Source organism: Uloborus diversus, unplaced genomic scaffold (genome assembly GCF_026930045.1).
Source record: "Uloborus diversus isolate 005 unplaced genomic scaffold, Udiv.v.3.1 scaffold_12, whole genome shotgun sequence".
Lineage (NCBI taxonomy): Eukaryota > Metazoa > Arthropoda > Arachnida > Araneae > Uloboridae > Uloborus > Uloborus diversus.
Window position 1 is genome coordinate 3,094,079 of NW_026557876.1, and position 10,624 is coordinate 3,104,702.

Consider the following 10,624-nt stretch of genomic DNA (forward strand, 5'->3'; position numbering starts at 1 on the left):
ACATAAAATCAATTCTCTGATGAAAGTTAAATCCTATTAAGCTTAAAAGGACACATATGTCGGAAATGTTGAAGCCTAACTATAGTCAACGCCTTAAAATGTGTTCAAAGCAACACCAGTTCTATTTCTGATGCTACAGCATGGTAGAAAAATTACCAATTTACCTTTGGGAAAAAAAAAATGCATTATTCTCCTATCCTTAAGAGTAAACCTTGACTTGTGATAATTCTTGAGCACTTTTATTGAATTAACAACTGAAGACATTTGGCAAGTTGAACTAGGGCAACTTGATTTTTACTACAGAGCTTTCTTTTTTTTTTTTTTAAGTTCACCAAAAGGTCTCAGGGTCCTTTCGGCTTACATAAATGCAACTTCAGTTATAATAAACTTCCAAAAGAAAAACTTTCAAACCTGGCTAATTTTGTTTTGTGATTTCACCCAGTCCTAAGTTCACTAACCTTTTAGGTAGAGAATAATATTGTATCATGAATTTTATTTTGTTGTTATAAAAGTAATTTCTCTTTCTTCCCAAAAATATCTTTTGATAATATTTATTTTTAATGTTCATATAATTCCCTTTTTACTGCAATAAGTAATTTTACAATAATGATTGATCCATTTATGAGTTGAACGAAAAATGAGTACAAATGCTTTATGAAAAAGCAAAAAAATTAAAAATAATAAACAAATAAAAAAAGAATGCTGTTAACAAAAGGTTGGAAATAGCTTTTTCAAGACCAGTCATCAATGTATGAAAAGAAAAAAAAAACCCTCGACCCACCCAACAAAACAATTCTAATTCTTTAATCGCAACTGTATGACACTTTTTTTTCTCATTTAATTCAAATCATTTCAAACTGCACATGAGACTCACTGCTGGGAGAACTTCAAAACTTTTTATTATTTCAAAAGTAGTTAAAGCAGGGTTGCCACAGGAAAAATGCAATAAAAAAAGGTAGCACGAAACTCTCAAAAAAGGTAGCACTTGTGTGGTGAGAAAGCATCTAATAAATAGGTTGTAAAAATTTGACTTTTTTTTTTTTGGATTTAAAACGAATGAAAATACAAAAAAGAAGCGTTTTTGTCCCTCAAATTTTAGAACTAATTCACTAAAAAGATCATACTACTAAAAATTTTATTGCAGCCTGAACTATTTTAGTATGTTTGGCAGCAAGCTACCGCCCTTAAGCCAGCACTAAGAGAGAAAAAACTACCTGCAAAATACGAGACAGCCCAGCAATCCCATCCAGAGACCGCAGTCTCGTTCTTGTCGGAACTCATCGGTCGGGAACAGGGAATGTCCGAGCCGGAGGCCGATGAAGACGGGAAGGCATCCGAGACTCGAATGGCGGCAGGATGTTGCTTCATCGTCACACTAGGGTCTCATTAATGAAGAATAGGTTCATATGAACAAAAGAAAAGAGTCCAGATCATGGTCGTGCCCCAGTCCACCCCATCCGCAGGGGCAGAAAAGTAGAAAAAGGAGAAAATGGTCCTTTGGACGGGCGACTACGAGATTTCCACAAAAACTCCGATGGGTCCCTTCATCTTCGCGCCCTGTTTCCAAACAGTGAAAAAGTGAAGAGCAAATGACAAAAACACGAAAGCAAATTGACGAAAAGTGAAGTCGATCGGTGGTTTTCAACGGACACGAGCGGGGAAGAGAAGGATACAACGGGCGTCTTTTTCTGCTTAGAGTCCACAAAATCTCATCCGTGCTCGGGAGGAATTCGGTAGGGTGGCAAGAACAAAGGCAGCAGGAAATTTTTCACCCATCTTTTCTCACAAAGAAAACCTAAGCGTTGTAATTGAAGGCAAGTTTCCTACAAATTACATGAGGCTTCCTAAAGGAAAACGGGAGCAAGACTTCACCTGGCCACTAAAGTTTACATTCTGCGTGTCCAATGACATCTTTGATGACTCATACCGGCGACTATCGTAAATTTTCATCCCGGATTGAGAAATATTCCAACCGATGTTTTCTTTCCTTTTTAAATATTTTTCTAGTCTCTTAATGCAGTAAAAACAGGAAGTTGAACCCAATACACATTCTGCATTTCAAGTATAAGTAGACACGCAGCCCCAGACATTTTCGTAAATACTGTTTTGGTTTGCAATTCAAATTATTCACATAATCGCATGTGTAAAAAAAAATAATATGCATACAGTATAAGGTAAATAATTAGGAATATGTTTTATTTAAAAAAAGAACTCTTACATTTGTTTAGACAAAAAAAATTAACTTAAAAACCCTGCAATGATGCACCTCAGCCTTCTCAAAGCACTCGGGCAGAACAGATACGTGAGCACATGTTCAGCTAAAAGGGAAAACGAGCGGATAAAAAGTTTCACTCACATTTTCTCGCACAATTCTCGAAACGGCGCAGACCACTTCTTCGTCCTGAAAAGAAAGATGGAGACCGTTAGCATCGGTCGGCTTGAATGAGAAACGAATCGAATGGGCCGCATCGCATCGCAGTTTGCGATTCGAAACGGAAATGTGGAAGACGGTGCAATATCGTAGATTGCATCGAAACTTTTGTGATGCAAAAAATAAATAAGTGAATACTTTTGGAATGAGAAAGACAAAACTAGATGGAGATAGATGCAGTGAGCTTGATTTTGGATGACCATTTTTATTAAACAGAGAGCAGATCGTTTTCATTCTTGTAATGCTATACATTTAATTTCTGAAAGTGTCATATCCTAAATATTCCTGCATTTGTAGAACCACTCATTTGCACCACTTCTTTTATTTTGCAAAAGAAAAGTGATAATAACCAGATATCGTTGATTTAAATCAGCTTGATTTAAATCAAGTGATTTTTTTTAAAAATCATTGATTTAAATCGATTGATTTGAATTAAGTGTAACAAAATCATTAAGAAAAATCAGTTTGATTTTACTTTTATAGATTAATTTTGCATTTTTAGAATGTACTGCTCTTAATTTAACGACACTGCATTATAATTTATTAACTTCAACAGGCTCAACTACATAGATCCCTCTTTCTGTGTGTAACAGATTTTCACTCTCTATTGCTTTTACCCCAAAATTGCTGTTTAGAACAAAATAAAAATTTCATACACCATGACTAATATAGTTCAGAAAAGTAATTGTTCAACATATTGTTTTGCATGATAATGGAAACTTTAAGCAAAGCATAAAATAAAATCACATCTTACCTAAGTGTTATAACGTATATGTAAATCTTAAAAATGTATTGAATAGTTAGAGAACTTATTTTAACATTAAAAGTAAGTTGAATGGATTCATCTATTGTATGAAATTCATTATGTTCATAAATCTAAAGTAATTAATATCTACAAATTTTTGAACAGTTTAAAAAAATCTGATTTAAATAAAAAAAATCCGATTTAAATAAAAAAAATCCCACTTTTTTGATTATTTTATTTAAAAAAAAAAACACGAACCCTGATAATAACTGAAGTCATTGCTGAAAAATTTTTAAATCTTGTTTGTTAATTTGTTAAAAATGTAATTTACCAAATGTCGTAAAACTGCTGTTCAATTTTACAGAACTGCCACTCAAAGTCAAAATTTGAGGAGCAGTATTGCTCCTCAACTTTTTTCCCACACTGCAAAAGAACCTAGATTTCGACGCCAAAATTTTCCCCAACGTTTCTCGATGTAAGGAAGTTTTCAGGGGTGGATCCAATTTTTTATCTTTTGGTTCGCATTTTGTGAGAAAAGGAAATTTTGTGCACGTTTTTCTTTCGGTGAAGAAAAGCATCAATTTTTGGGCATTTATCAAAAAAAAAAAAAAATGCTGTCATATCGTATACCCCATATTTTAGTTGTCACAACTCTAATCTGAAATCCCTTCGATCTGAAAGACCCTCACTTGAAATGACTTGAAAGCTGGAGGTTTTCTTTCAACCGCAACGATTTGGCTCAAAAGTGACGAAAGAACTGTTTTTACAAGCAAAATTTTGTAAAAGGTCTAGTTTTAAGAATTTAAAAGTGGCCGCTTGTACAAGACAGAATTTTATGAAGGGTCGGCAAGGCAAACCAAATCTGTGTCTGGATCTGTTAGAAAAATAGTTTTTTTTTTTTTTTTTGGTGGAGACAATTCCAAGTTTTTAAAATGTTTTAAAAATAATGGATATTACATTTTCAATTCAAACTCTGACAAAAAGTCATCCCGTCAGCTAACCTGCACACGAAATCAGGGTTGGCAAAAACCCGGGTTTTTTTAAATAAAACCCAACTAAAGCAGGGTTTTTAAAAAGAAATGTTTTTTTTGTCTTTTTTTAGGAAAAATGTGGGGTACTTGTAGCACGTTGTAGCGTAAGTATATGGACAAAGCACAAAAATTGTCTTGGGGTAAAGAAAGCTGGACAACTAGTTAAAATTCGGCATTTTCTGAAGAAAAGTAAAAAAGACGACAAAACCCAAGAATGGTGAAGTTTCAGATTTTTTAATTTCCATAATTACCAACAGTTAAGGCAAAGTTACTTCTGGAGTGATAAATCTATTGTTCGTTTTTAATTACATTTTTTTTTTTTTTGCATTTTACTTTATTGTATTTCATTTTGTTAAGCAAAACTACTGTAGAACCTCAAGTAGTTGAAATCCCTTTTTACTGGATTCCAGCTTAATCAAGACATTTCTTTGAATTTTATGTTGCCTGTTTTTCCATTTCTGTATACAGAGTAAGACATATTAAACTTTTTCGTAAGATAATGAAAATTCTGTTCATCCTATTTGGTTTTCTTTCCAACCGTTTGTGAAACCTGTTAATTTCTAAAAAATATATCTTGTTTATTCGAGATTTTTGATGGGTTGGTTCGCAGAAAATAATTCACATGAAAGCCTTTTAGCTAGAGTAGTTTCCTCTGTGCAATCTACAAATATTGAGAAAATCCGAAGTGACAGGACTTAGTCAAGATAATTTGAGTTATTTATTGACCAGTGAAAGAAAAAAGTTAAATGTAGTTATTCAAAATCTTTTAAGTATTTTTTTAATGCCATTACGAGTTAAGAAATACTACTAAAGTTAAAAATTCAATTATTATGATCATTGTCTGTGGTGAAGAACAAATAAAAAAGAAGTTTAATTGTGAAAATATTTGAATGAAATAATTTTTTAAAATCTTCTCAGAAATTTTTTTAAAAAAACCCCAAAAGTTGGCTAAATAATGGGTTTTTTCAAAAAAAAAAAAAAAAAAAACCCATTGGGTCCAACCCGGTCAACCCTGAGCGAAATCCCCCAATGTGAAAGTCTATGATTCATATTATTTTGCCTTCCGCAATGGTGTGGCGCAATGAACAGAAGTTGAGTAACACTTGGCTGATGCACAGCGAAAATAATTCCAAGAAGAGTTCATTTCAAACTTTATCACGTTATTCTGTCTAGCTGAGAGAATTGATACCCCTCCCCCAAGATGAAAATACCCCCCTGAAAATTTCATTGGCATTGCATTCAATAAGTGGGCACCTCTACAAAAGAGTATTTCAAAACATTAGATTACGGAAAATTTAGTTTTTCTTTGAAACAGAAATATTCAGAGAAAAATACTCGAACTTACAGAGTTCATCTTGCCAAGTTCTTAATTTCCTTCTATTCAACTGAATCCTGCAATTAAAATCAAAAGATACAAAACAACATTCAAACAGAGTCCTCATTACAGACATTAAAAAAATTAATTTATCACAATTCAAACATTTTAATTCCTCAGAATGTTTCAAAAGCATCAAAAGAGTCAAGGATTTAAATAAGCAATCGTCAACACCCCCCCCCCTCCCATTACTTTTTCTAACTGATTCTGAAAAGGTTAAAACAGGGTTGGGTTTCGGACTGTCCAAAACTGGTTCAGGACAGGACAGGTGGTTTTTAATGTCAAAAGTGTCTGTTTTTAAATGTTCATTTAAAAAATATTTTACTTAAAAAAATGGCCAATAACTGTAACATAAAAACTTCCTTGTGTAACAGTTGGTAGAGTTGTGTAACAGACACCGACAATTCTGGTGAAACCAGATAGGATGAGGAAAGGATGACTAATGGACAGCATTCTCCCCCCCTCTCTCTCTTGAAAAAGTTCTTTATTTTTAGATCAAAAACCCTATTAAGTCCAAATGAACATAGACCACGAATGACCTCATGGTAGTTGTTCATATCCTTCCACCACTGTCTTGTAAATACCATCTGGCTCATAATTTTCACTCGGATAACACTAGACGGTTACACCCTATTCATGGGCCACGGCAACATCAGTTTTTTTTTTTTTCTGCCAAGAATTCTTATTATTTAAATCCAAACTTACAACAGTCAGTTATTATTGAACACTTGTCTGTTACTGGTGTCGTTGCCCCAGTTTCTCAAAAAATAGTTTCATCCATTTTGGACACTATTGTTTTGAACAAGATGGTGAAAACCTTGCCAACTCTGCTTTCATTTAAAAACATGCATAAACATAGGGAAGTTCAGTTACTATTATCAAAAAAAATAAATAAATAAACTCACGCATATAGCAATTGAAATTTCAATCAAGAATTCAACTTCTGTGTAACCAGATTAAAATCAGCTGCATAAACAAGTTGAATGTTCTCATTGAACAAATGTTCAATTTAAAACATGACATGAACATACATTTTATTCAGTTTTTAATGTTTTCTCGCAGAATGCAATTTTTCCAAAATATAGTTTTCGGACACTTTCGGAGATTTTCACCGTCGTGTGCAAAACTTTGCCGACCCCGGGTTAAAAGAATGCACCTTGAAAATGGGGGAATAAATAATCGCTTCATGGGTTCAATGATTCGATGTCTTAAAAGTCGAGTTCCATCCCTTTCCGATCCGTGGCACAGAAAACGAATCGTACAACTTCGAAGTCACACATGTAGTCACGAAGTAATATGTTGTTTATTAAGAAATCGTTCATATTCTTTTTGGTATTTCAAAAAAAGAAAAAAAAAAGCTTAATTTTTCAAAAATTGCCAAAATTGCTTATTTTAAAAAAATAACGGGAAAGTAGGGAAAAAATTGCCGGTTTTCTGGTTTCCCGGTTTATTGGTTCCCGGATAAAAGGCTCTGCACTGTACTTTGTTCAAATGCATTTTCTTGATTAGCGTTTTAAGATGCAAATAAGTTTTGCAGACTCTCCTTTCTACTTAGGATTAGGAATTAGTTTCTCAGTTTCATCTTAATCCAATGCATTTTATATTGATATGGGGTGGATGAAATAATTTTTTTACTAAATGAGGAAAAGGATTTCACTATTATTGAAAAAAATAAATAAATAAATAAATAAAAGATTGAAAGTGTGTTTACCTTTGCTGCTCAAAATTTTGCTTTTGTATTTCAGTGCAAGGTCTTTTAGGTTATGAACATTAAAAAATGTTTTCATAATTTTCTAGTTTCACTTATTTTGTGTAAAATTAGTTAATTTTGTTGATAATAGTGCATATTGTTCAGCGTTCAAAATTACGGCTGGTTCACTGGTCCCGGACCAGTGAAACCTGCCTCAGACTACAAAAAGGGACAAAAAAAAAAAAAAAAAAATCGGTGATCCCTTGGCAATTTATGCTCACACTTTGCTAAAAAAAATTCAAAAGCATAAGCCTGGTTGATGCCTGAACTAATTATTAGCTAAACCATTCATTGACTTTTTTTTTTTTTCAAACCGCTGTACATAATTTATATGAATCATCCACATTTTATTCAGCATTTGAAACTAAGTAAAAATAGCAAAATTAAATTATCAAATTTTTGGTAGCCCATTTTAAGGGTTGATTAATGAAATTAGTTTTCCGACGGTTTAAACTTGACTGTTTAAAAATTAAATGTTTATTGCCAAACAAATTTTGAATATAGTGCTTTATTTAATGTTAAATCAATTAGCTAAAAATAAAGAAAGTTATATTTAAAACTAGTGGTACCCGGATGGCTATGCCAGTCGTAGAAAATTAAAAGGTCATTTGGTTCGCCTGTATATTTCAAATGATGGATGATTAATTCCTCGTTAATTGCTTGACACTTGGCACACATTGTTGGCATTTGTTTGTCCACGTTATTATAATTTGCTTGGTAAAATGTTCTTAAAATTGGAATAGAAAAAGAACAAAATCGAATTTTGAAAAAATCACTTTGAGGTGTTCGCCGAATTTCATGGAAATTGGCCAAACGGTCTAGGCGCTATGCGCGTAATAGACAGAGATTCAGATACAGACCTTCAGCTTCATTATTAGTAAAGATTACTTAATAAATGCAATCATAAAGCATAAATAATTTTACGTACAGACATATTTATTGGTTAAATTTAAAGCGGACCAATAATGTTGCTGTTGACTAGCCCGAAGGACCAGTAGGATTTTTTGCTAATTTCTAACTTTGATGTTTGTCACATTTATGTTAAGTACCTACCCCCCTTTGTGTGTGTGTGTGTTTAGTTTATGGATAGTTCTGTTGTTTGCATACATTTTTTTTTATCTGTTACAGATTTGTTACTTAGTTAGTGCTTGGAAAATCTGCAGGAAAGTTGTTGGGATATACTCAACAAGCAATAATGTTGCTGCAGACCCGGACAAAAATGGTAAGAACTCATATTATAGAAAATGTACAGTAGACTCTGCCTTATATGATTGGGGTCAATGTTATCAATCCTTTATTGCTGTTATCAAAATCCCTCAGTCCCAATTTTCTCTATTCATTTGCATGTTAAAATCTCTTTTTGTTATCATGACATTTTTTAATGTTATCAGTTTTCAAATTCGATTCTTAACTATCAATGAACTACTTAAAAGAATCGTCTTGTATTTAAGTGCGCCAGTGTTTGTATTTCTGAGAATTCTCCCTATTAGAGACGTACCGAGTAGCACTTGTGCCGAGTACTCAACCTGTCACTACTTGACTGAGTATCAAATATACTTTAAGAAGAACCACAGACAAACACATGATGAATTTTGAACTCATTGGAACTGTAGTATAGACCTCCATGTCCATATAACAGTTTTTAAAACAAAACTTCATCTGAAATTTAATTATGCATCATTTAAAAACTTTTGCTTGTGTCAAAAATTTTACAAAAATGTTATTTTTAAAATTAGAAGAAAGCAAATAAATAAAAGGTATGATTAATCAAATTGGAATTAAAACAAATTATATCAACCTATAATAGTTCTAGTTGCCAAACGTAAATAATTTTTTAAAGCAAATAAAGTGTTAAAAGTACAAATGTGCAGAAATCCTGCAGACCCGTGCTTCTGTGTTGCAAGGAACGTCTTTTTCAGTGCATAAAGTGTGAGCTAATGAATGTAAAGACATCCTACAAAAATATCCGACTTTTGTCGGATATTTTTAACACATAAACTCGCATTTTGTGGATTAAAAGGCATTCCTTGTAATGCCAAAACACACGTCTACAGTATTCCTGCACATTTCTGCTTTTAATGTTTTATTTGCTTAAAAAAATGATTTATTTGCTTTTATTTTTGAACCAAAAGTATTTTCATATTTTCTATACTTGCCTTTTTTGTGTCTCATTTTTAATAAATAAGTTTTATTAACTTTGGTGACATTAAAATAAAGATTTACTTCATTGAAGCATAACAAACCTCATTATTCTCAAAATTTAAATTTGAGTTGTTAATTTGAATTGTAAATGATTGCACTATATTATCTGTTTGCACTTTTTTTTATTAATTGTCAACTCTATCTTGAACCAATATTCGATTTTTTTTACAACTACTCAGTATTAGCTGAGTATCTGAGCAAAATTTGGCTGAGTGCCGAGTAGTTACAGAGTACTCGGTACCTCTCTACTCCCTATTTAGTCTAAGGAAAGGAGGAATGTACCAAAGAGTAGACAATGACACAATTCCAGCAATTTGTAGAGATATGCGCACTTGAGGTTGTCTTAAGTCATTTGATATGATAGTACCTTTTCGAAACATTTGTTAGGTTTCTTTTAAATTAATTTCATTTCAAAATAATATCTGGCATAAATTGATAAATTTATAATTTCCTGATTCGCTTTTTCAGTGGTTGACTCAAAACACAAATTTGGTCTGCTTTGCGGCCCTTCAAAAAATTTTGTCTCGCAAAAACAGGTTTAAACAAAATGTATACCCTAAAGTTAGACATTTCGTAATATTTCTTATGTAGGAACCAGGGCTCAAATTATATTGCCCGACATGCACAAGGCATTTAAAAATTCCGATGGGGTATAAATCTTTTACTCTTCTTACATGCCTGGCCTGGCATGTAATTTTTGATCACATATTTTTTCCTTAACTTTATTATTTCGTATTTGATTGAAAAATTACCGTATCCTTACTTGGAGCTCAAAATTAATTTTAAGTCTGCTGTTTCTGGTTTGCGTGGAAGTGATCCTTCCCTTTATATAATTTAAATTTTGTTAAATTTAACGACGGCTTATTATGTACTATTTATTGAAACCATTTTTTAAAATTAATTTATATAAAAATAATTCGTCTGATTAATGCTGTACGACAAATTCAAATGCTTTTATTGATATACAATAAGGAAAACCGGGCATGTATTTTTTAGACAAACATGCCCGGCAAGGCATGTAAAATTTTAAAGATTTTTATAGCCGTGATAGAAGCAGCGCTTTCATCACTTTTACGCTCAATCAATTCCA

General features: G+C 32.5%; 1 protein-coding gene across 1 annotated transcript in view; it reads right to left on the reverse strand.

Annotated features, from left to right (window-relative positions):
- Positions 1 to 10,624, reverse strand: part of LOC129232425 (uncharacterized) — a 44,858-nt gene that overhangs the window by 16,306 nt on the left and 17,928 nt on the right. Inside the window, exon 3 of the mRNA XM_054866569.1 lies at positions 1,226 to 1,375. Within this exon, the coding sequence (XP_054722544.1) occupies positions 1,226 to 1,375 (150 nt within the window). The remainder of the gene's footprint in view (positions 1 to 1,225; positions 1,376 to 10,624) is intronic.